At 40.0% G+C, this 26,893-nt stretch overlaps 1 protein-coding gene across 1 annotated transcript in view; it reads right to left on the reverse strand.

Annotated features, from left to right (window-relative positions):
• The window catches only part of IL13RA1 (interleukin 13 receptor subunit alpha 1), a 55,698-nt gene that overhangs the window by 9,973 nt on the left and 18,832 nt on the right, over nt 1-26,893 (reverse strand). Inside the window, exons 2-8 of the mRNA XM_063432046.1 lie at nt 20,300-20,433; nt 19,482-19,635; nt 12,386-12,506; nt 10,814-10,864; nt 6,749-6,927; nt 5,112-5,263; nt 2,932-3,073 (exon numbers count right to left, since the gene is read on the reverse strand). Coding sequence (XP_063288116.1) covers nt 2,932-3,073; nt 5,112-5,263; nt 6,749-6,927; nt 10,814-10,864; nt 12,386-12,506; nt 19,482-19,635; nt 20,300-20,433 — 933 coding nt within the window. The remainder of the gene's footprint in view (nt 1-2,931; nt 3,074-5,111; nt 5,264-6,748; nt 6,928-10,813; nt 10,865-12,385; nt 12,507-19,481; nt 19,636-20,299; nt 20,434-26,893) is intronic.

Genomic DNA, 26,893 nt, shown 5'->3' on the forward strand with positions numbered 1-26,893 from the left:
CATTAGACATGAGAATAGATGTCCCCAGAAATACCAAAATCGATCTCTGAGTGTAACTAATATAAGTAACTCAGAGCAACTTTCTCAAATAGTATATAGAGCAGCAATAAAAAGTTACTAAGTATTGGGACGGTGATAGTTAAATATAAACCCAACGAATACCGGAATAGTAGAATACTGTGGAGCTGTGCTGATTGCTTGATAATCAGAAATATAAATCGCACTATACTCCTAGAGTGTCTTATTAGGATAAAATAATAAACCTAAAAATCTACTGTGTAGAGATACCAGATAAATCTAAGAACACTCGATAACAGGTGAACGGAGTGCTTACTGAGATTCTTCCTCAGATAGTGTCTGGGATAAATGTAGCCAGACACTAATGTGTGGACACTGAGGGTTAAATAGAACCTTACGATGAACGGGATAGTGGTAGCTGTTGGTCTCAGGTAAACAGGACACTGCTGTCATATAATACCAAAGTGAGAAACTGACAGGCACTCGCTAGTACTGAGCTAAAATCCTCCCATGCCTTCAAGGGCACCTAATTGCTCTAAGCATATACCAAATAGTAAAGGTGATGAAGAAAACATAATAAATGCTAAGTTAATTAATAAAAAGCATGGTAACAAGTGCTATTTCTAGATCATGAAAATAGCACGTTTAGGACCCCTTTACTATTTGGAGCAATGCTTAGAGCAATTAGATGTCTTAGCCTAGCGGGTTTAACAGCAGGTGCCCTTGATGGCACGAGAGGATTTTAGCTCAGTAATTCATGTCACAGGTCCACTGCCTTAAACCTACACCTGCTGTCCTCCTGCCTTACAGCACACTGAGATTGGGACATATTCTAATAACTTTAAGGGATTAATCAGAATTCAGACTGTTCTTGTTCACATGATGTTTAACATATATTACTAAACAGAATATATATTGTCATGTAGCCACTTCTGCATTTAAAGGGGAACTTCAATTTCTTTTAAAAATAGGTTTACTTGTTCCTACATTTGACAAATATGTATTTGTAAAGCATGAAAAAAAAATCAGATGTAGAGGCCCACAGCTCATCATAACTAAGCTCCTCCATTTTAGCTCCCTGTCAATCATTGTTTTAAAGCGGCACTGTCATGGCGAACTTACCTTTCCCCAATCTATTCCTCTTCTCTTCCTCTCTCGGGATCTGTTCTTCATTTCTTCCTGTCTGCTCTAGATTTCTTTAAACCTTAAGACAAAAGTAGGGACTATTTCTCTTATGGAGGTTACCTACACTTGACCAGCTTTGACCAGCGGAGGAACAAAGTGTGCTCCGTTTCCAATTTTCCCACAATTCTCACCTTTCCTCCGTGATCTCGAGATGCTTCCTGTCAGTATTCCTGAATGTCCGGTCATTTAGACAGAACACCAGCGAAACTACCGAATTTCGTCCTAACAGAATGAGAACAGTTTCTCCATTCGTGTTAGGACGCAATTCGGGACTTTGTTCGGATCGGAATTTCATTCGAATGAATGAAACTCCGATCCTATTCGTGCTGTGGCTGCATCTTGCACCCGCTTAGTAGATAGCTCCCTAATTCCCACGGTATCAGGGAGCTGTCTACCAAAAGGCTGAGAGACCTAAATTGGTCTTTCAGCCAAATTTACTAATACTAAGTTAAAATTACTTAGTATTAGTAAATTCTGCCCCAACTCGCTATGCCGCTAGTAAAAAGTGATCTTTAAAAAAAAACAAAAAACAAAAAACCCTTGTATCCCCCCTCCCGAGGCCCACCTGTGCCGCATGAGTGGGGGCTATTAGGGTGGAGGCCCTACATGAGCCTTCCCCCCCCCCCCCCCGCGGAGCTCAATCTGCGCTGTTCCCTTTCCAGGTGAAGATGGATTAATTTTTAGCGTTGGGGTTTTATTTTTCTGGCTGATTTGTTTTTGCGCTACGTTTTTGTTTTTTTATTTGATAAGTTCGACTGGTATTATGTTTTTTTATTTGGCTTTTTTTGGGGGCTGAAAAAATAAGGTTTTAGAAAAAAGAAGACTTCTCACGGTACTATTTTTAGGGTGAGGCGGATAGGTAGGGATTCATTTAATTTTATTTTGGTTGGGGGGGGTGACTAGGGGCATGGGGATCCCTAGTCATAGGGTGGGGTTATTTTTACACTTAGCCCTCACCCGTCGCTCAATAGGTCCCCCCCATTTTCATTTAGGGCCCCCACCTGCCGATCATGGGTGGGGGCCAGAGAGGGAGGACAATAGTAATTTCTGACAAATTAATGCATTAAATTCTCATTTGAATGCTTTAACTGGGCATGCGCAAGAATTTCACAGCGCTATCTAGTGTGGGCAGATAACGTCTATCTAGTGTGGGCAGATAACGTGTCCCACAGGGACTTCATCTACCCACACAAAGATGGTGGCGCCCAGGACCTAGGTCCGGGCACAACCAAAGATTTAAAAAGAGGTAATATCGGGGGCTTAGGGGCATTTGGGGGTGACTAGGGGGAAATTTAGATGTAGTGGAGTCGGGAGTGGGGTTAAAAAAAACAAAAAACTGGATTCAGCCATGACAGTGCCACTTTAAGCTCTGTCCTTTTTAACACAGCTAAAAAAAAGCATAGAAGAAGAAATGAAACAATGTTTATATTTCTCCACCTCATTTGCTCTGTTTGGCCAGATTTTGTCTGAACTGGATTGTGATGTAATTTGCTAAATCTCTAATATAAATTTAATAGAAAAAATAGCATTACATGAAAAGGTTAAAGGTGATTTTCAATGCATATTGAAAATGTGCATGGAAATTGAACAGTGGTGTACATTTTAGAGAAGTAACCGTATTGGTCATTATAAAAACAAACATGTTTTAAAATATTTTACACAATGCCACAGTAATAACTGTTTTCTTAAAATGCAGTCTGGAGATTAATAACATGTTTTCTGTTTTACCTAAAATATTTTTTTCCTCACTCCACTCACTCCAGGGGTATTCAGTGTCATATCTAGTTCTCAATTTTACTGTGTATTTGGCATCAGGATCTATATTTTCGATTTGCTTGCTGTTCATCTCATTTTCCTGGGTAAAGGGTTCCTGTCATGACAAATACAACTTAATTCGTAAATGATAGAGTATATATTTGATCACTACATTGTGTACGCTGCAAGTCTGTTATCATTGAAACCCTCCTGTATATGTCTCTCCTACTTAAAGTCAGTATAAGTTATAGCAAAGTCTGTAAGGGGAAGTAGGGAGGAGGGGAAGGCACTTTGTGAGTGCAGCAGGAGAGAGGAGAGAAAGAGACAGAATAATTTATCAAACAATATTTTGGTAGGCAACTTGAGAATGGACAGAGAGAACAGATACATGTTTTTTTGACACAAAGTACAAATAAAGTATTGGAGTCTTTCAACCTGCTATGGGAAGCAAGTTGGTACAGGAGAGGGGTGTCTTACAGCAAATGTAACACACACTGAAAACATGAGTGATGCTATCAGCAAGAGATCGGCTAATGGAAATAAATTAAAATATTAACTTTTAATAATATTAATGGAACAAACACTCAATTGTATAAGATGAGTCAAGCCAGAAGGTTAGAAAATGGCAAACTATATCTGTCATGACAGGTTCAGTTTAAATATTAAGATTAATTACATAGTTACATAGCTAAAAAGAACCTTCCACACATTTGTATTTGCTGTTGATCCAAAAGAAGACAAAAAACCTAGTCAATTTTGCAACAAACTAGGAAAAATTCCTTCTTGACCCCAGAATATCTCCTTAGATCAACAATGGGGCTCCCTCACTATTCATTGTAGATGCTTATTTTTTGTGTTACTGCTTGCTAGACCCTTTAATTTTTTCCTGTTTTATTTTTATGTATACCTTACATGACACTCCACCATTACACGGAGTCGAGTTTCAGTGGTTAATCTCACTTGTTGTTATAGCCTACTACTCAGCATTTATACCTACTTTTATTATTATACAACATGCTGTTTTCTACTATAGCATTTTATTGCTAAAATGTATTAACTAACTTGTATGTTCAACTATGCACACATATAATAAAGAATGTAAAACAAATAAATGCTATCCCTGTACTTTATGGTTTTGCAAGTTTTTATCCAATTGCCGTTTAAACATCTGGTGGTCCAGATAACAAATAAAAAGGCATGTTCTATCTATGCGATATAGCATCCTTAGTTGGTCATGCTGGCATTGTCAGAGATGAATCCATCAGTCTCATAAAAGCAAAATAATAATTAACATAGCATCCTAAAGAACTCTCTATTTAGCTTTTTCTATGTGCAATGGGGGTCTTGAACATAGACTGTTTACTTATTTGCACATTCTAAAAGTTTGCCAAAAGTTTAGAAGACAATCAAGATGGACATTTTTCTGCTCACTGTGGCTTGAGGAACATCAACAGAGACTGCTCAACAAAGGAAGGGAGGGGAAAAAAGGGCACTACTCGCAAGGGAAAAGCTCAATATGTCCATTTCCAGTGAGTCGCGCTGACAACGGACATATTTTTTTTGTACAGAATTGACATTTGACAGTCCTGAACACAAGTGCAGACTTCTCTGTATGTGCCATGTTTTAAGCAGAAACGCTGCTCATACAGACTCCTACCACCATGACCACTTCAAATCACTAAAGTGGCCATGGTGGATGGAGTAACTGTTTAAATAACATTTCAGTAATTAACAAGCTCTGTGTATCTGTGTGTGTGTGTGTTTGGGAACACTTACAAAAGGCTTAGGGAAAAGGCTATTTTATTTCCTCCTCTAATTTTTCTGTTTTGTTCTCCGATCTTGGCCTCTAGTAAAACACGCTAAATATAGCTTTCAACCATTTCCACCTACAAGCGGACTGTTAAAAAGCTTATGTTCATTTATGAAAAGATAAGAATGAATCAGGTTAACAAGCAAGAAGAATCATTACCAATGCTGCATGATGGTCTCTTTTACAGAAAGCTATGACAGTTCTTAGTAGTTGTGATTTATTTTTCTAAATATTTGGATCTATTACTAATAGAATGAGTAAAAGGGACACTAGTGCATGGCACAGGTAAAATGATACTTGGAGTGGTCATTTAATTAGTTTGCAATGTAAAACGTTTGCTTACCGTAGGCAGTGCTTTTTCATTATTTAAATTAAAAATATATAATTGATACTGATATGGTAATTTTCTTGATGGTTGACCTGATACATTCCAGCTGACATATACCTCCCCTTTATCATGTCTTGATATTTTGATGATTGGTGGAGGGAACTGCACTAGAAGAAGGAAACAGTAAAAGAATGGTTTAAACTCGTATAATATATTATTCTATGACAGTAAATAATTGCACCCACAAATTTATTACACTTTTGAAAAACGTGCACTTGGATTTGTCAACTCTTAGGGGAGTGTTCACTAAAAGTCAAGACCAGATTTTTCAAATGCGTTACAAAACATAAAAACAAACCAATTAGGGGTCAAATGCATACTGGGAAATATTGTAATATCAGTAAAGAGAGCGATGCTTAAATGGCTACTCTAAATGTAAGCACGAAAACAACTTTAGCTTAATGAAGTAGTCATGCAGTCTCACTGCTCAATTCTCTGCCATTTAGCCGTTAAATCACTTGTTCATGCATCCCTAGCCAGTACTTTACAGGGACAGAGCTATTCTTTCACTTTGTACCTACATTCTATGCCAAGTTATAAGAGTCTTGTAGACTAGCAACCAACAAGGATTAATCAAAGCAACTACAGTACTCTGCAAAGGCAAGTAGGAGAGCCAACACTGAAAGCTACCTTCTCATATCAATTAACTAACTATTGTAATTGCAAAGTGGTGTATGTTACAAATTGAATAACAGGTGGGGGAGGCAACACTATTGAACTTCGTTTTTTTTTGTTTTTTTTTAAATCTGTGTTATTTGAAAGCACTGTGTTATCAATTCAATTGAATGAAACTAAAAGCTTGTTCAAATAATAACAATCAACATTTGGCATGAGAGGCACACTTTAAAAAATAATAATGTCAACAGACAGTTTTTAACACTCTAATAGCTAAAGTTTAGAACTGTCCTGTTTTGAAACAATATCATTTAAATAGTGTCTATCTTGAAATGTAAAAAGGCTGCTTTGTTACAGCAATTATTTAAAAAAATTTAGACCATTTAGGACATTTAGACCTTCAAAGCACCTAAGGCTTTATAGAACATCATGCAAAAATCATTCATATTTTCTTTTCAATAAAACTTTTTTGGCATAAAAAAATAAATAAAAATAAATTGACAATTAAACTATGAGATGATTGGAGTCACATGTACAGCTATACGTCCTTCATAAACCATTTAAAGATACACGTATAACTGTCTCATTGCAATCAATTTAAAGTTGTACCCTAGTCTCAGTCAGATGTGATTATCTTGCACAAGTTGTTTTAAATTATACTTTTTCCATAACTAAATGTACAACAGGGAGCTCACTTGTATGTGAGTATAGCTGTTGCAATGCTTTTAATAGGACGTTATAAAAGAGCTATATTAGATATATAGAAGGCCCTTTAAATATTTGCACTGTATTATCGCTGAAATCTATGGAGAAACCAGGAATGGTGGAGGTTCACAAGTTCTTTCCTTTTCCAGTCCTACATGATCTCAAATAAATGGAGGGTCAGCTACAACCTCAACTGTGTATCACATACATCAAATCAAGTCTACATTGGTATTTGCTAAATATATAATGTTATTGCATTGAATAAAACATACATTTAGAAAAAGGTTTCATCCATGAGTAGAAGGGCTCAACGTGTTTATTAATTACGTCTGCAACCACAAATTGAAGTTCTTCTATTTCATTGGTAAATTCAAAATGGCATCCTACAGGAACCCCATTCTCATAGGTATACTGGCTGCAAGTCTGTGCCGTGTCTAAGAACTCTTCAAACCTATAACAAATTCAAATCCAAATAGTTAGAATTGAAAACAGATTTAAAAATAACAAACATTTACTATAATTGTCTTTTCCTAGCTATCAGCCATTTCAGCACCAGCTAAGAATTAAAACGTCTCTGTCAGTGTCGGAATCTAATTTTATTTTTATTTTCATTTTTTTTTTTTTTTTAAAGCGCTATTTTTCATAAAACACATAAGGTGAAGTAGGGACGTATGTTTAGGAGCAAAGTTGACAAAAGCTGGCAATGGGTGGAGCTTAAAGCAAGGTTCAATTTCAGTTACCAATCAAGGTTACCCAAAATCCATCAGTAAAATCATGCCACAAAAGAGCACACAGCAGATATCATGGACAGAGGAGAGCAAAATGGCTGCACCCAGGTTTTGAGATTCCGCACAAGGAAGAAAAGATAATAAATATAAATATAGGCAAGTGGCAAGGGAGGGGGTATACTCAGCCAGAGTCCGTTTAAGCAGCTGCATTTGAATGTGAGCCTAGGTAGAGAGGTGGCAGACTGTCAAAAAATTGAGCCATTTTTTATTAGGTCCCTGCAAAATGCTAATGAAACTCTCCAGTGCTCTACAGGGTGAAGTAATGCAGCCCTACCCCAGTACCAACAAGCCCTAAAGGGGGATATTTTAACTCATGCTAGCAACAACTGACTGTTTTGGACGTGAGCCCAGGAAAGTGGCCAACGCACTCCTAAAACAAAAAAGGAATGAAAAAAGTGGGCTAATGGTTCCGCTACAATCAATCTGCATTATCTGGTAGACATGGATAGCAAATCTTGGATAGGTTGATTTAAAAAAAAAAATAAAATTCTTAACTAAATCTGGTGAGAGCTTTGACCACTGGGGATTGATGATGTTGCCAGTGACAACTGTGGCAGCAATTGTTGCGCAAACAAACTAAGCCCTCGTCAGACCTGACTTTTTAGTTCCCAGTACGTAAGAGGCTCTGTAATTGGAGACAAAGTAGGTTCTAACAGATATGCTTTCACCTCTTCAGAGGTGGTACTCTGGGATGATCATGTGGCTCCACCCATTCCTCCCCTCCATGGCTCTAGTAAGAACCTTGACCCAAATGGTTGCTGCTCCACTCTCTTTAGCTCCACGATCATAGACATCGGCTGAGGAGGAGGATGTCTGCTGCTCAGAGCTGCACTGCTACAAGGAATTTCACAATTTATTTGAATTGTTGTTTCTCCTATTGTCACCTGCTGCTGATATTCCATCATCATACCTTTTTCTGCATCTCATGCACTTTATTAACTAGTCTGTCTTTCTATATAGGCACGGTATTACTTCTGACAGCTCTATCAGCCTTTATTCCTGGTTCACAAATGGTAGCCAGCATTAACACTGGAGTGGTGTTGATCATTTCATGCATTTAACCTTTCAATTCCTCTTTCAATAAAAAAAAAAAAATAGAAACAAATATAAAAAAATAATAATAATAAAAACTGCCATGTCTGAATGAACCTCTCTCCAGTTTCAATCTCTTGACTCTCTATGACTGGTTCCATGTTGCTATTTAGAACACGAATAATGGAATCACCTGCTCAAGGCTTGCTGTGGCTTGACTTAAATTGTCTTTGGCAACCTTGAAAGGCTTAAGTGCTGCCACTATCTGTCCTATAGTTTCTCTTTCCCCGGTCATAAATTTATTTTACTTTTTACAGATTTTTTTCATTTTTAAAGGACCACTACAGGCACCCAGACCACTTCAGCTCAATTAAGTGATCTGGGTGCCAGGTCCCCTAGTTTTAACCCTGCAGCTGTGAACATAGCAGTTCCTGAATAACAGCTAATAAACTGCAGATCCCCTACTCTGGACTGATGTGGGACACTACCAGCACCTTCCTTGTACTCTGAAAACATAGTTAAACTAATTAAACTATTGGAAAAAATGAGTCCTCTCTGTAATCAGTTTTTATTAACCAGCTCAATTTCTCTTAGACTAGAAGAAAAAGACTAAACGCTGTCAGAAAGGAACACAATTCAATCCAACATCTAACTCAACACAATGCAGTTAGTTCACTGGTCACTGTTAATTCATGTCCCTGAAAACCAGTTAAAAAGTAATCTGCTTTACACAGGTCAGTTTAATCAGTTCAGAAAAGGAGAATGCAGATAAAATCTCCAGTGGTTAAGTTTTATTATCTCTGTTGGACTAGTCTGTTCTGTCACTAGCTCCAGAAACTAGGTAGCAAGCTAAAAGACTGCAGTCCAACAAGCCAACAGTGCTACACTGTTATTCAGCTTATACTGACTCACTCTCAACAGAAAATAAGAGCTAGTCAGGCAGTACTCGGTACAAGTTCAACACTGGTCTCATTCGGTAGGAACATGACACTGATTGGCTAATAAAACATTCAATCAATCAAACGCAAAAACACTCAGTCTCAAAATAGCACTGCATGATGATTGGTCTGTGATTGTGATCACAGGATTGGTAAGAAAACACGCTCACCAGACCTTGTGTTTGCTGGACTGTGATTGGCTGAATTTCAAGACCCTCCCTGGACTGATAAGGAAGGGGGGACATGACTGATGCAGAGAAAAGGGGATGGGACAACATGGATACAATATCACAATATGGGACCGTACAGATATATAAGGGACAGATGGGCGGGGACTTACCAGTCAGCTTGGAAAAAGTGCAGGGATCCTGACTTTCCCTCCCTCCTTAGGGTTTAGCAATAATAATTGTTGGTCGTTTTTGGTGTGTGCTTTGGTTTTCTGTCTCTTCTTGTTTTGTCACAGCATGCGGGAGTCCTGGCCAGTGCAGTCATAAGCGGAAGAAGGTGCCGAGGAGGCTTGGGGAGTCGCAGCCTGCAGGGAGCTGATGGCGGAGGCAGGCTGCTCCGGTCTCATGGTTTAAACGGGATAGACCTGTTTGTTGGTGAACCACCCCAACAGCCAACATTGCTGAATACTTGCTGGCATAAAGTATCAATAAAGCTGTGGCCGTTGCCCTTACCCAATATAACAAGGTCTGATGTGTGTTACTGGGCGAAGGGTGGGGGTATTCCTGGGGTAGTCAGCAGTCATGTCGTTCACAATATTAACTAAATAATCAAATGTTGTTTGACCGACATTCGGTCATTGAGACATTCAGTCATTCTGACATTCGGAGAACAATGCTTTTCCTTTCTTTTCCTGACTAAATAACCAAAAAAAACTAAATATTCTTTGTAGCTTCAAAGCTGAATGCACATATCTAATTGGTAATATAAAAATGTTACAGTATTTGACATAAACTGTACCAAAATGCAGCTAGTTACTTCTCAAATAGTCTAGATTATGTGAACTTTTGTGCAAATTCTTTTTTTTTCTGTTATAGCATACCACATTTTACAATGTTGTACGTTTATAACTGTAATTCTCTCTTTTGTACTATCTCACCTATAACTGAAGAAAATATTTGGAATCCTAGACGAGGTATTTGTAAAATCAAGGGATTTTTCTATAGATGCTATTGTGTCAAAGTGTGAGCACAACTGTGAAAAAAATGTTTGTGTTTCATTATTCCAATTTATTTTTTCACGTTATTCTTGGATTCACACTTATGGGGTTCATTACCAAATAAAAAAGCTGAGCTTTTTTTTTTACCTTCGGTTTGGAATTCACATTGAATTCACTTTGAAATTACAGCAGAACAAATGCATAACAAAAATAAAAAAATGGATTCATCCACTAACATACGAATACCTCAGTCATTTATTAATTTAATACAAATGTATTCAGTACTAAAGGGGTTAAATATATATATATATAAATATGTATATATATATATATATATATTTTTAGATACACTCCCCGACCCACATCGATATATATTATCATTCTATCCTTTTATATAATTTCCACGTTACTTACAGTCTAGAATGAGGTACTTTTAGTTCCATGTTAGAACTCTCACTTTTCACCCTGAAACATATGGAAAAAAAACATATAATAAATTGCTTAATAATAGCAATTTAACATTGAAAGGCTTTTTTTTATCATTTAATCTCCACAAACGTAATAAACAGTTTCATCTAAACAGCAATTTCTGTGGTTTGATTTACTGTTATAGGTTTCTAAGATTACATTTTAGAGAATGAAAGCAGTTAAACGGCCCTTTAAATATCAAAGCCACTGCATCTTGATCTTGTGGTTTTGATGCATAAATGCTTCCTCTTTCGTCTAACAGTGTAAAAGATTTCAAAACACCAGAAAAATCGCAATGTTTTCATTTGAACTAAATCGTACCTCTAGTGGCCTTCAGACTATTCTTGATATCCAAAAGACTTCACTGGCATCATCATTTTACACAGGGCCCTTACTATTTTTTTGTTTTTGAAATGATTTACATTTTATTAACTTAACTTCATTTTTTTAGGATATCACTCAACATTAGCTTTAATTATGATGTTTACTTCTGAAAATTTCACATTTACTTTTTATTTTAGAAGCCTGATTAAACGGTCAGAAGAGTATAACTCTAGGTAATCAGTTTGCAAGGCTTGAATAAATCAATTATTAAAAACATTATTTTATCTTGGGTATTTTATTTTTTCTAAAATCTAGTGAAGGCGTATTTTTTTTAATAGAAATCGATGGAGACCTTCTTCTTTAGCTTTGGGTAATTAGTGTTAGGGTAACTGTTCATCCCACTAGCACCTTAATTAATGGAAGGGAAGCATTCACACGAATTGGAATAAAAGGTATATGGGGAGACTTAGTACCACAATAAATGACAGACTAGCAGCCTAAGAGTTTCTAGTTTGAAGAAGCACAGAAAGCAATACGATTATATAAAATTGCACAAGAAATATAAGGGGTGTTAGTTTTAGCTCTTAGAGTGCCTTTAACAACACAATCAGCCTGACTAGCCTTAGAATATGTAGAAAAAAGTTGATTGAATAGTTTTTGGGTGCAAAGTGGTATTTAGAGTTATTTGGTTTTTCAGTGTTGTTGAAAATCTGTGAAAAGTGCAACTACTATTTATTCTGCGCACTTTACACAGGTTTCTTATATTTCTTAAATTATGTAGATTAAAAAAAAAATAGATTCCCACTGCCGACTTATCATGGTAGACAAATGCACGAAAACCACTGCATAAACCAAAATACAATCTCCTACAATTTAGAGTTGCATGAAACATGTGAATGTTGCTTGGAAGGAATTGAATTCATCCAGATTTCTTGAAAAAAAAAAAAAAAAGGATAAGACATGCTTTCCCACCATTTGACAACTTCGGACTATGGCCATTTAGAAGTGGGCATTTCCATGTCAACTGCCATGTTACCTTGTTTTTAAAATTAAGGTAAAAACACAAACTCTACTAAGATAGTTCACATGAAGTTGTACCATGGCATCACTTACATTTCAATACTGCATAATGGCTTCATTTATATACTTCACTTATCACATCTTAGAACTGAGAGGAATTAACTTTATACTAACCAGTAATGTAAAGTGTAGTTGACTTTGGGAGGTGCTTTCTCTCCAGGTAACCATGTGCAATTGATGTACTTACTATTGTACCAAACACAGTTGAAATTTCTCACAGCAGTTTTTGCATTACCTACAAAGAGGAAAGCAATACACCATCATCAGGCTCAATACAACAGCAATAATTTCAGTTTCTATATTATCAATGTATCAAGATTTAAGTAGTTACCAAAACAACTTTAGCTTAATGAATTAATTTTGGTGTATAGATTATGCCCATGCAATCATACTGCTCAGCTCTCTGCCATTTAGGAGTTAACATTTTTTGTTTTTGTAGTCCTAGTCACACCTCCCTGCAAGGAACGTTAACAGCCTTCCTAAACATGTCCTGTAAAGTGAGATCTAATGTTTACACTTTAAATTTAAATTCTGTTTAATTTAGCATTTCTCATCTCATGCACTGTAAATAGCTTGCTTGGCCTTTGCAGGAGCCTGTATGTGATTCCATTTACAGAACAGGAGATAAAACAATCTAAAGTAAGTTAACATCTGATTGTAATGAAGCCATTTTTTTCATGCAGGCGGTGTCAGTCACATCCAGGGAAGGTGCATAAACAGAAACAAAAGTGATTTAACTCCTAAATGGAAGAGCTGAGCAGAGAGACGTCAGAGGCATGATCAATACACATTAAGCTAAAGTTGTTTTGGTGTCTCTAGTGTTCCTTAAAGGAGACCCTGTCACATAGTCAGAGTTTAAGAGAATTTTGTGGTGATCATTATCAGTTGTTGCAGACATTCTAAGCAAGAAGACGTTAAAGATTGGGTTTATGGTATGGTTGGTTTAAGTTTATTAGAAATTTGTGGTTGTTAAAGGACAACTGTCCTCAAATTTTCACTTCTCGTTTTTTATTTTTTTGTATATTTAATCTTTATTGAACATTTTTTTTCTTTTAAAAAAAAAAAAAGTATTCACATACAATATTACAAGAGAAAAAATAAAATAGAAAAAGACATGAGGTAAATATAAAAACATTACAGTCTATTATATTTCAACAGTTATTTTGACAAAAGGGAGAGAAAAAAATTAAGTGCATATAATCAATCTTTACTTTATCCTATCCCTGTCTTTGTGTAATTATGCTCTTTAGTAAGTTTTCCTGCCTTCCTTTTGTTTTTCTTTTCCCCCTACTTTTCTCTCCCCTTTTCCTTTCCTCTTCCCTTTCTTTTTCCCCTTTCTCTTTCTCCTTTTTCCTTTTACACATAAAACTAAATCATATATACATTTACACAAGACAAAAAAACAAAAAAACACTACATTTTGCTGAGAGTTCATCGTGTACTACTAATGGGAACCTGAAAAGAAGGATTAACATTCACTCTCTCTGCCAATCAGGTTCACTTTAACTATAACCTACTTGAAAGTTTGCACACAGGTACCACCACCCCAACTACGTTTCCCAGGCATATAGACCATGATGTATGCTAGGTCTCATTTCTTCTTCCTAACTTTGTAATCCATTTCTGCCATGGTTCGATTCGTGGATAAAATAATTATCTTGTCTCAATATCCCTATCTCCATTTTACAATTATTCAGCACCTGATGTTTTATCATCTCCCAAGACGGGGAGTCTGGACTCTTCCAGTATCTTGCAAGAGTAGCTTTAGTTTCTATAAGGATATGAATAATTATTTATTTTTTATCCTTTGGAATTATGGGCCATCCAAGATGTAGTATCATAGAACTACAAGTACAATCTAGATCCACCTCTATTTCTTCCTTACAGAATTTTGCTACCTTTTGCCATAGTTAAAATATATTCGGACATGACCACCATATATGAGCATAATCTGCTCTAGAGGAGGCACTTCTCATTTTTTAAATGTTTATTACATTTAGTAAAACGTAATGATTTTAGTTAGTTGCTACTGTTATCTGTCCAACTGCTGCTTTTCCTAATTTTCCTGCTGTTCACAGAAGTAGCAGTTGGTAAAACAAAAGTTAACTTCGAAATACAGGCTGTCTTCACTTACCGATAGGGTTCCGTTCTTACGACTCTGTCGTAAATCGAATTGGTCGCTGAGTAAGGATGCACTTGCAAGCATACGCAAGAGAGCTGGTCTATGTTCGGGGAACTTGACCAAACATAGATTAGCTTACTAGCGCAGGGAATCCATGAAATCTATGTTCGGGGAAGCTTCCCTGAACATAGACCAGCTCTCTAACGTGGGGAATCCCTTGAATCCCCATGCTAGAGAGCTGGTCATAAGCGCAAGCCGTCGAAAAACAGGTAGGTTGTTAATTGAAGACCACCTGTAAATCATTTAAGAAAAAAAATCATACAAGCAAACCTACCGAATGGCGCTCTTCTGACGTGTGGGGAAAGAGCAGGCGTTCGTGCAAGTTCATCGGTGTTCGGGAGTTTCAGTGTCCGATTTTAGTTCCACTATTTAGGGTAACGGGTAGGGTTAGGTTTTGTCATGCCTTAATTATGATATCCCCTTACTTCCTGGTTCCACGGAGCTTAGCCACACCTCTTTATGACACGGTCTCCCTATTTAATCTGACCGCACCAGCTGATCGACGCTGGATTATTAAACTACGTTCCGTACCTAACAACCGGTACAACTTCGTTGTGAAAGCCTCTGCTACCGGACCGGACTGAAAGACTCTGCAAAGTTCCCTTCACCTCTCCTCATCCACGACTAAAGCTTAAACACTCTTCATCCGCCTCTGAGGAGATCTCGGGAACCAGTGTTCTATGTGCCGGAAGCTAAGTAAAACCAATGTGATAAGCATTACATCTAAAAGCTGTTATTACCTGTCTCCAAAGTCCTACGGTAAAACCAACCCCGTTACAGCTAACTTCAACTCATACTGCATCTCAGTTATCTGCATCAGTCTTGCTTCAGTTAAAGTTATGGAACAGCTAATGTAACTTCTTATCACCTAATTAATTACTACTTCTAAAGGACTCTATCTGCTTCAGTCATCGTTTACTACTTAAAGCTACAGTGCATATAATTGTGGACTTCAGTTATCGTTTACTACTTAAAGCTACAGTGCATATAATTGTGGACTTCAGTTATCGTTTACTACTTAAAGCTATAGTGCCTATAATTGTGGACTTCAGTTATTGTTTACTACTTAAAGCTACAGTGCATATAATTGTGGACTTTAGTTATCGTTTATTACTTAAAGCTACAGTACCTGTAAATTGGAATTAAAGTCAATACCTTTTACTTTTTATAATAAATATTCAACTATAAGAAATCTGCAGTTGTGTTCCTTCATATCAAATGTTTAGACGTGACAGGTTTGGGGTTAGTGTTAGGGGTAGGGTTAGGGTTGGGGTTAGGTTAGGGGTAGGGTTAGATTCCTGTCATTATTCCCTTAATTTTCCCTCCCGCTCCTGTTTTGCCACATTTCAGAAACCCGAAGCACTTCAGAACTTCCAAAATTCGGCACTTCGGAAATTCAGCAATTTGGACAATCGGCAATTCGGACATTCGGAAGCATCTGAATGTCCGAATTACCAAAATTCCTCCGAATTTAAATTTGGACTGAAACAAATTGCACGTGTCTAGAACACACGCGAACAACAGCTAGCATCGAACACCTTCCCAAGACCCCTATCCTTCTCTGAAGCCAGCTACTAGGAGAAAGTACAGAGGGAACATCTATGAGGATAGAAGTTTATTCCATGCGATGTGCTCCACTTATATGCATCACCTGTGAGTATTCATCTGACTCTGAAACCAACTTCTAATAGCACTTTTTTTTAGATGATACACAATCCTCAAGTTATTATATTATTTATGTATTAGTAATTATTTTAATTTTCGGACATAGTCTAATACTATAGTAATACAGCTGATGCAGCATGTTTTCTGGCTTTTTCCATAGCAGAAGTTCCCATACTGCATATTACGAAGCTGATACATTGTGGACTACATTCTTACATTTACCTTGCAGAGCTAATTTGTATCTACTTGATTATATTTTGCCACCATTATATATCTTCAGTTTTATGTGATTTATAACAACTGACTTAATCACCACTCCTTTTACAACCCATCATTTAGTGAATACACAAATCTTGTATATTCTGTCCAAATATACCTTCTCCTGGTTAGGACTTTAGAATAGCTTTCTTTGCTTATCTACAGTGAGGGAAAAATGTATTTGATCCCCTGCTGATTTTGAACGTTTGCCCACTGACAAAGAAATGATCAGTCTATAATTTTAATGGTAGGTGTATTTGAACAGTGAGAGACAGAATAACAACAACAACAAAAATAAAAAAAAACGCATGTCAAAAAAGTTATAAATTGATTTGCATGTCAATGAGTGAAATAAGTATTTGACCTTTTCGACTTAGTACTTGGTGGCAAAACCCTTGTTGGCAATCACAGAGGTCAGACGTTTCTTGTCGTTGGCCACCAGGTTTGCACACATCTCATGAGGGATTTTGTCCCACTCTTCTTTGCAGATCCTCTCTAAGTTATTAAGGTTTCGAGGCTGACATTTGGCAACTCGAACCTTCGGCTCCATCCACAAATTTTCTATGGGATTAAGGTCTGGAGACTGACTAGGCCACTCCAGGACCTTAATGTGCTTCTTCTTGAGTCATTCCTTTCTTGCATTGGCTGTGTGTTTTGGGTCATTGTCATGCTTGAATACCAATCCACAACCTATTTTCAATGCCCTGGCTGAGGGAAGGAGGTTCTCACCAAAGATTTGACGGTACATGGCCCCGTCCATTGTCCGTTTGATGCGGTGCAGTTGTCCTGGCCCCTTAGCAGAGAAGCACCTCAAAGCATAATGTTTCCACCTCTATGTTTGACGGTTGGGATGGTGTTCTTGGGGTGATAGGCAGCATTCCTCCCCCTCCAAACAGGACGATTTGAATTGATGCCAAAGAGCTCGATTTTGGTCTCATCTGACCACAGTTACCCAGTTCTCCTCTGAATCATTCAGATGTTCATTGGCAAACTTCAGATGGGCCTGTACATGAGCTTTCTTGAGCAGGGGAACCTTGCTGACGCTGCAGGATATCAGTCCTTCACAATGTAGTGTGTTACCAATTTTTTTCTTGGTGACTATGGTCCCAGCTGCCTTGAGATCGTTAACAAGATCCTCCCATATAGTTCTGGGCTGATTCCTCACCGTTCTCATGATCACTAAAACTCCCCAAGGTGAGATGTTGCATGGAGCACCAGACCGAGGGAGACTGACAGTTATTTTGTTGTTCTTCCATTTGCGAATAATCACACCAACTGTTGTCACCTTCTCACCAACCTGCTTGGCGATGGTCTTGTAGCCCATTCACGCCTTGTGTAGGTCTTGTCCCTGACATCCTTGGACAGCTCTTAGTCTTGGCCATGGTGGAGAGTTTGGAATCTTATCGATTGCTTCTGTGGACATGTGTATTTTATAGAGGTAACAAGCTGGGAGCCAGAAATTTTGCTTATTAATAGGGGATCAAATACTTATTTCACTCATTGACATGCAAATCAATTTATAACTTTTTTGACATGCGTTTTTTTGGATTTTGTTTGTTATTCTGTCTCTCACTGTTAAAATACACTTACCATTAAAATTATAGACTGATCATTTCTTTGTCAGTGGGCAAACATTCAAAAGCAGCAGGGATACTTTTTTCCCTCAGTGATTAACTGTTTTGGAGCTTGGGTGGGAGCTTTTTCTTACAACCGGTTTAGTAGGAGTTATATATTGGTTTTTAAGCTTTATCTATATTTACCATTGTAACGGACGCCTTCCGTTGACGGACGCTTCCTAGCTTGCGCCGAGGACCACAAGCACCGCACTGGACACCACAACCACCACAGACTCCACAACCGCCGTAGCTTAACTGGAGCCGCGCCGTCTTCCTTCCACCCTGAATGAACCTTCAGCATTCAGGACCGTGTGGGAAAGACCTCTCCTCCAGGAGAGAGTATCAGGAACAAGAACTAAGTGATTAAAGCTCTAGGGAGTATGCAGCGCATAGCAATCCCCAGTGTGATATAGCTGTTCCCTCCAATAACGGGACAAGGCTACGTATTGAGGGTCAAGAAGAAGTCTCTAGTTTAATTACACACACTCTGCTTTTATGCAATTCTCCCCTGCAAGGGAGACCGCCACATCCAATTAAACATTACCCAATCACACGATGTTTACCTCCCACAGATTCCCTCCCCTTAGCCTGAGAGGTAACCCAATTATAACATACAGTTTAAACATACATATTTATACATTTTTGTAACTTTAAAACTATACATCCAATATTAATAAAAAGCACATATTAATAATCAGCATACTTTACTTACAAACACATCCAAAATTCAGCTAATTCCATCCGGGGGTTAAAGAGTTAGCTGGAAGTCCTTTATGACCGACCGCAAGCACATTTCCCTGCCCAAAACAGTTCCACAGATTCAGGCTGTGCGGTCAGTCTATTTCTGCCCTGAAAAGTTACAAAGTCCGATCCGAAGGCGCCGTTCGAATCGTCAAACTCACTTCGACTTTTGTCGAAGTGTCGAAGAGTAGGGGAAGTTACAGCTCACCGCGTTTGACTGGATTAAAATGGCCGCCACCACGTGTTCGACTGGAATGGCGGCCACTTCAACGACTTCGGCACTTTGACGGCTTAGGCACTTCGACGGCTTCGGCACTTCGACTGCATTCGAAGTGCCAGTTCAAAAGTTGGAACACTGCTCCCAAGTATTTAAAGGGCCAGGAACAGCATACAAACATCCATTGGGCCCACATACAAGTCTCAAAGGGCAATACTTTCCAGGGCCATAGTCGCAGGGCAGGAGGCTAGCAATAAGTCCTCTCCAATGCCCAGTGGCAAATGGCAGTTTGTCACAACCATCCTTTGGGGACCACGAGGATTTACAGATACAGCTATCTATTTTTCCTTCATTGGTTTCCCATATTTTATACCATAGTATGCAAACTTATCTTTTAATTACAGATTAACCCCCAGGTAAGTTCGGATTTACAACTCACAGTCATCCTAGTTGTTTTAACCAGTCTCATTAGCTTGAGTGGTATTTATGAAGACACTAGCTTGTTTTAAAATATTCCCAATGTTTACTTACCTGAAACCAACAAAGTGGCCATACTTGTTTTTTCAGTTTGTCTGCTCCCATCTGGACATCCCAAATGAACACTAAAATTAATCCATTTGTTTAAATTAATTTCAAGTGTAGATTCAGTCCGAGAGGTGGCAGTGCTTCTGTAGCTTTTAGGATTCTAAGAAATACAAATAACCATTAGAATAACTGAAGCAGAAGTTGTTAAAGAAGATTGTAAAATGTTAGTGCTGTCACACATTGCTTAAAAGATTTCTGGGAAGAGGATACAATATTCCGAACTTTTGACTGTAGTTGTCTTTTGACTGTGGTTGTCTCAATAATCTCTCTATGTGGCCATTATGCTACATGTTAAATACAGATGCCTCATAATTCCCCTTGGTATTTACTCAGAACTCTCCCTACTGGATTATTATATAATTATATAAATTATATTTATACTGCTATTTAAACACCCTTATACATTTAGTAATACACACTATTATTGCACATTGCTGAATGGAGAGAATAGAGGTTGCGTCACAGAATCTTGGAAAGGGACTGCAAGGAGAAATTAATTTCTGTGCCATGTGAAGACCAACACAGAAGCAGCAGGGAAGAGATTTTTTTTATTTTTTTAAATTTGTTTTTGCATTGCAGATACAACCCAAAATGAAACTAATCCAAGGCTTTAAGCGAGTTGATATGGAAGCGCTAATCATTTGAACTACTAACCTATAATTGGCAAAAACACGTTTAACTTGAATGTATTGATAAACGTTACAACAAGCAATTTTATGCATGAACTGAAAGAGACAAGGAAAACAATTTAAGTGAAAGCTTACTTCTTTTGGTCGATTAACATAACTGTAATAATATGTTTTGCAAACTGTGTTGTTGTTATTTGATGATTCCCATTCCCATCGCAGAGTAAATATGTTCATATTCAAAGTAAGGTTGGTTGGTGGGGAAAAATGTTCTATTGAAAAAACAAAAAAGGTACTGTTACAAGCATGTAAAAAACAACAACAATATATATATTCCTGGCTAATCATGGCAGCATCACTTATGGGTAGCTCCTCCCTTAGCAGTCACAGGACAGGAATTAATTAGATTAATTAATTAATTAGACCTATGGTATAAAGAGTCCCTCCTCCCCTTACACCACAGTCTTTTTTCCTGTCCTTAGCAAGTTCTACAGGACTTTTTACTTTTTATTTTATGGCCACCTTCCTGCGTTTGTCGTGGGTTCGTTCCAAATGAAGTTCAGCCTCTCTTCATTTGAAGGACCCAGTAAACAGCCTGCATGAGCAGGACTAACTGGGTCAGGTTCAGAGTAAGTACTGAACTGCTGCGTGGGATATATGTTTAGTGTTCTGAGGGAGACACTGTTCTAAGCTTCCTGGGGTTGGTTATCCTTAAAAATTTCCCCTTGTTTCTGGAAGTGCCCCTAGTAATTGGGGTCGAAATCCCCCCCACCCCCCTTACCTTGTTGGCAGTGCTTTGGGGATCCATACTGTAGCCGTCCTGATGGCGGGTGCTGTTGGGCTCTATTGGATGTTGTTTCCTGCCTGCGTGCCCTGTATTGCCCCTGGGGGCTTGCTGGGAGTTGCTGTCCTTGTGGGGGCTGTTTTTCGGCCGGATTTGCTGGTTTGCCGCGGTGTGCGTTCCAGCCGCGGAATTGCCGAACCCGGAAGTGCCTCGCGCCGGCCGCGAGGCTTGGAATGCATGGCGTGCGTTCCAGCGCTCTGCGCATGCGTGGACCGGGCGCAGAGGTATTTAAACAGGGGAATACTGACACTTGCCTGTCAGCTGTTCGGAACTTCTGATTTGCGGTCTGAATTTTCGCCAGTTCTCCTTCTTGCTGTCTCCTGGCTGCCTGGAGTGTGTTTTCTGCTGTTATGAGGTAGGATTGCCTGTTTTTTTCGTGGTTTTTGCTGGGGGCTTTGGGTTTGCTTACCAGTTTGCCTTTTTGGGATTATTAGGAATGTGTTTCTGATTTTGCCTTTGTTCCTTTCATAGTATGGATTATCCCTCTGCCTCTGCTAGATCCCTCTCTAGAAAACATAGGTGAGCCATTTATTTTGTTATGGGGGGGTTGTTAAAAGAGTGCCATACTGAGCCTGTAATATATGTTATATATGGCTTTCTTTCGGCCCCAGCAAACAGTTGGATTCTCCAGCAAGAAAATCAAGAGACAAGACCAACAGATGCATCAATTGTTCATCCCCAGCTCCACCTGGAAGGAACCTCTGCAGGGAATGCTTGTCGGAAGCGGCTAATGTCCCCAGTAAGACTTCACCGCAGGACGACCTTAAACTTTGGATTTCCCGTGCAATTGCTGAGGGCTTTAAGTTTACCACGGGATGTGGTGGCCCTCCTAAGAGACGCAGAGCGGAACCTCAGTCTTCCAGCTCTGAGGAGGATCCTGACCTGTGGGAGGTCTCGGATGAGGGGGAGGAGGAAGCTGACTATGCCTCCAGGTCTCTGGACTCTAAATCTGTTGATAGACTTATTACCCTCCTCAGAGACACTCTTAGCCTCACAGAAGAAAAATCTGAATTGAGAGAGGCTGACAGGTTTTTTGAGGACTTGAAACCCAATAGACCAACGTTCCTGGTACATTTCTCTATAAGGGACATGATCCTTCAGGAATGGAATAAGCCGAGGAGGAAGTCCGCCTTGAAAAACAAATTCACGAGGACTTATCCTTATTCTGCCATGGACTGCTGCCTTTGGAATTCGGTTCCCAAGGTTGATGCTGCGGTGATCCATATGGCTAAAAAGACCACGCTTCCTATAGACTCCATGGCATACTTAAGAGAACCTATGGAAAAGCGTATGGATGGTGATCTAATTAAAGCCTATCTGGCGCTGGGCTCCGCCCTTCATCCGGCAGTGGCGCTGACCACTCTCTCCAGGGCCTTAAGAGTTTGGCTCGCTAATTTGGTGGAAGACATTGGTCAAGGTGTCCGTAGAGAACATCTCCTGGAGAGTCTCAAGGATTTGAGCCTTGCTACTGAGTTTTGCTCTGAAGCCTCCCTGGACATCACTCGCATGATTGCCAAGGGTATGGCCCTGTCTGTGGCCTCCAGAAGGGCCTTATGGCTTCATTCCTGGGGGGCGGACTATGCCTCCAAAGCGTCCTTGTGTGGTCTCCCGTTCCAGGGGGATCTCCTGTTTGGTAAGATCCTGGAGGATGCCATTCAGAAAGCGGCTGATGGGAAAAAAGCGTTTCTTCCACAAGTCAGCAGAAAGAGTTTTTCCTCCTCCTGGAAGACCAGGCGATTCAAGGATCGGTCCTTTCGGGACAGCAGAAGCTACAAGCCCGGAAGGGAGTATTCCAGGAATTCCTCGTGGAAGTCCTTCTCTCACTCCTCTTCCAATAAGGCTTCCAGAGGTAGATGTACCAGAACCTCCGGGAAGACCTTCTGAAGGTGCTCGGGCCCATCCGGGTACGGTGAGTGGAAGACTGCAGTTCTTTTACCCGGTATGGGCCGCAAATGTCACAGACGTATGGGTCACTTCCATCATAAAAGAAGGCTACAGGATGGAATTTTCCTCTCGTCCACATGCTACCCTTTTCAGAAAATCAAAAGTGTCGGCAGGTGTCAAACGAAGGGCCATGAGGACTTGCATTTCCACTCTGCTGGAACAGAAGGTGTTGGAGGAAGTCCCTACACACGAAAGGTTCCGGGGGATGTATTCCACTGTGTTTTTGGCCCCAAAGCCCCAGGGAAAGTGGCGTCTCATCCTGAACCTGAAAGGAGTGAACGCCATTCTGGACGTAAGGACATTCAAAATGGAATCCTTACAGACTATCCTAAAGTGCGTAAAAACGGGAGATTGGATGACCTCCGTAGACTTAAAAGACGCCTACTACCAAATCCCTGTAAACAGCAATCACATGCAGTTCCTTCGGTTCTGGGCTTTAGGAAGACATTTTCAGTTCCGAGGGCTTCCGTTTGGCCTCAGCTTAGCGCCAAGGACTTTCTCGAAGGTCCTTGTCTCTTCGATTGCCGTCATAAGGATGAGAGGTATCGAGATATTCCATTACCTGGACGACATACTCATCATAGGGCCTTCTCAAAGTATAGTGGAGCATCATACATTAATGGCAATGAACATCCTTCAAGATGGCGGGTGGCTTCTCAATATAGAAAAAAGCTCCCTGATTCCGTCTCAGACCATCGTGTTCCTCGGAGCGGGGATAAATACCATTTCTGCCCGTGTGTTTTTGTCTCTGGAGAGGGTCATGAAGATAAAAGACAAAGTCAAGAAGCTACAGGTTCTCGAAAGGGCCTCGGCAAGGGAAGTCATGAGTCTCCTGGGTTCTTTAACGTCTACGATAGGTTTGGTGAAGTGGGCCCAATGGAAGTTTCGCCCTGTACAGAGTTGCTTCCTTCTCCAGTTCGACAGAGAAAAAGCGGATTGGGAACAAAAGATATCTCTGCCACTGCCAGTAAGAAAAGAGTTGAACTGGTGGAAGATCAGGAGGAACCTAGCAGAGGGCTTTCCCTTGGAAGAGCCTCCGTGGACCTCGATTCCTCGTGGACTCAGGGGAGGTGGACCCGAGAAGAAAGTCGGCTCCACTCGAACCTAAGAGAACTACGAGCTATTTCCAAGGCCATTCGGGTATTCCTTCCAAAGATCAGGAATTCCTGGGTGTTAATCAAGACGGACAACCGAGCGGTGGCCTCATACGTAAACAACCAGGGGGGCACAAGGAGCAAGCAGCTCTTGAAGGAACTAGCTCCTTTAATGGAAATGGCCATGACCTATCTCCAGGGACTGAAGGCCATCTATCTCCCAGGTTCGGAGAACGTAACGGCGGATTTTCTCAGCAGAACAGAAATTCTCCCGGGAGAATGGAGACTTCACCAGTCGGTTTTTGCTTGGATCACCCATCGGTGGGGCATGCCCCAGATCGACCTGATGGCTTTGTTCAGGAATTGCCAGGTGGAGAATTACTACTCCCTCCACCCAGAGAGTCAGGCATTGGGCCAGGATGCTCTATCTCTTCCTTGGTCGTTCGATCTGGGGTATGCGTTCCCTCTCCTACCCATGATACCCAGGTTCCTGAGGAAAGTTTGGCCAGAAGGGAAGAAGGTTATTGCCGTAATCCCAATTTGGCCTCGAAGGCCGTGGTTTCCCCTATTGTCAATGTTGAGCCGGGAACAGCCTCGGCCCCTGCCTGTTCTGGAGGATCTGCTAACGCAGGGTCCAATTTTCCATCCTCATCCGGAACACCTCAAATTGGGGGTGTGGGTCTTGAAAAGGAAAGACTTCGACAATTAGGCCTTTCAGAAGCAGTGGTCAATACCCTCTTACACTCAAGGAAGGCTTCTACATCCTCATGCTACCATAGAATCTGGGATGTGTTTCAAGAATGGGCTTCGGCCAAGCAAGTTGACTTCATACGCCCTCGCAACACTGAAATCTTGGAGTTCCTCCAAGAAGGTCCGGATAAGGGCCTTAGCATCAGCACTCTTAAAGTTCAATCTTCGGCCCTGTCAGCTTTGTGCAACACCTCTTGGTCATCAGACCCATTGATCTCCAGGTTCTTCAAGGCAGCTTTCAAGTTGAGACCGCCTTCGAGATCCACTACCCCTCCTTGGGACCTTCCGCTTGTTCTCGACTACCTGACTGAGGATCTATTCGTTCCTCTTGAGGATTTGGATGCTGTCCTCCTAACTTACAAAACATTGTTCTTAGTGGCAATTACTTCCGCTAGGAGAATTTCAGAGATCAAGGCCTTCTCCACCTTGCCTTCTTGTCTACAATTCTACCACGATAGGGTGTGCCTGAAACCTAATCCAGCATTTCTTCCTAAAGTGGTCTCTCGTTTTCATCTATCTCAAGAGGTGGTCCTGCCATCCTTCTACCCCAATCCTTCTTCACCAGATGAAATCAAGTGGCAACGTTTGGATGTCATGAACTGCCTGTCTATGTACCTTGAACGTTCTGCTCCTTACAGGAAAACTCACCAGCTTTTCGTTTTGCCTTCAGGGGCCAGGAGAGGTGAGGCAGCCTCTCTATCTACGTTGAAACGTTGGATTGCTCTTGTAATCAGGAAGGCATATCTCAATAAAGATCGCTCTCCTCCACTGAAGATAAAGGCTCATTCAACCAGAGCATTGTCGACTTCATGGGCTAATTGGGCAGAGGTTCCATACGATGACATTTGCAAGGCTGCCACCTGGTCTTCCCCGATAACGTTCATGAAACACTACAAACTAGATGTGGATACTCCTTCCACCTCATTTGGGAAGAGTGTCTTGTCTACGGTTTCTTTGTCCCGTTGATATTAAATTCAGTCATAGCATAATAATTTGTTCTGTGTATTTTATCGTGATTTTATTCCCACCCTATTTCCTGTGAGCTTGGGTATTACCCATAAGTGATGCTGCCATGATTAGCCAGGAATAGAGAAAATTTATGACAAACTTACCGTAATTTTCTTTTCCTGGCTATTTCTCATGGCAGCATCAGGGTTCCCACCCATTTTTTGTTTCAGCTTTATAATTGGACTGTGGTGTAAGGGGAGGAGGAACTCTTTATACCATAGGTCTAATTAATTAATTAATCTAATTAATTCCTGTCCTGTGACTGCTAAGGGAGGAGCTACCCATAAGTGATGCTGCCATGAGAAATAGCCAGGAAAAGAAAATTACGGTAAGTTTGTCATAAATTTTCTCTATTTTTGCACACTACATGATTTCTAGGCTACATGTTTAATTCAAAGTGTTTGCCATTGTAGATTTCCAAGCATAATAATACTATGATTAATGTATAAAAGTATTATTAAGTAAAAAAAACTAAAAACTGCATAAGCAAATAATTGGAATGAGACATGTAACATCGAAATCATGCTGTGTACAAATGTCAATCATTTACATTTTGTAAAGTCAACTTCAAAGGGACTTTGTCATGACAAACACAAAATCTAATTTTTTAGCATTGCGAATTATATACACTGATCATCCACAACATAAAATCCACTGACAGGTGTAGTGAATAACATTGATAATATTGCTGCAATGACACCTGTCAATGGGTGGGTAGAGATGTCGCGAACATAAAATTTTCCGTTCGCGAACGGCGAACGCGAATTTCCGCAAATGTTCGCGAACGGGCAAACCGGGCGAACCGCCCCTCAATAGGCAAGCGAATTTTAAAACCCACAGGGACTCTTTCTGGCCACAATAGTGATGGAAAAGTTGTTTCAAGGGGACTAACACCTGGACTGTGGCATGCCGGAGGGGGATCCATGGTAAACTCCCATGGAAAATTACATAGTTGATGCAGAGTCTGGTTTTAATCCAAAAAGGGCATAAATCACCTAACATTCCTAAATTATTTGGAATAACGTGCTTTAAAACATCAGGTATGATGTTGTATCGATCAAGTAGTGTAAGGGTTACGCCTGCTTCACAGTG

This window comes from Pelobates fuscus, chromosome 9, assembly GCF_036172605.1.
Source record: "Pelobates fuscus isolate aPelFus1 chromosome 9, aPelFus1.pri, whole genome shotgun sequence".
NCBI classification, from domain to species: domain Eukaryota; kingdom Metazoa; phylum Chordata; class Amphibia; order Anura; family Pelobatidae; genus Pelobates; species Pelobates fuscus.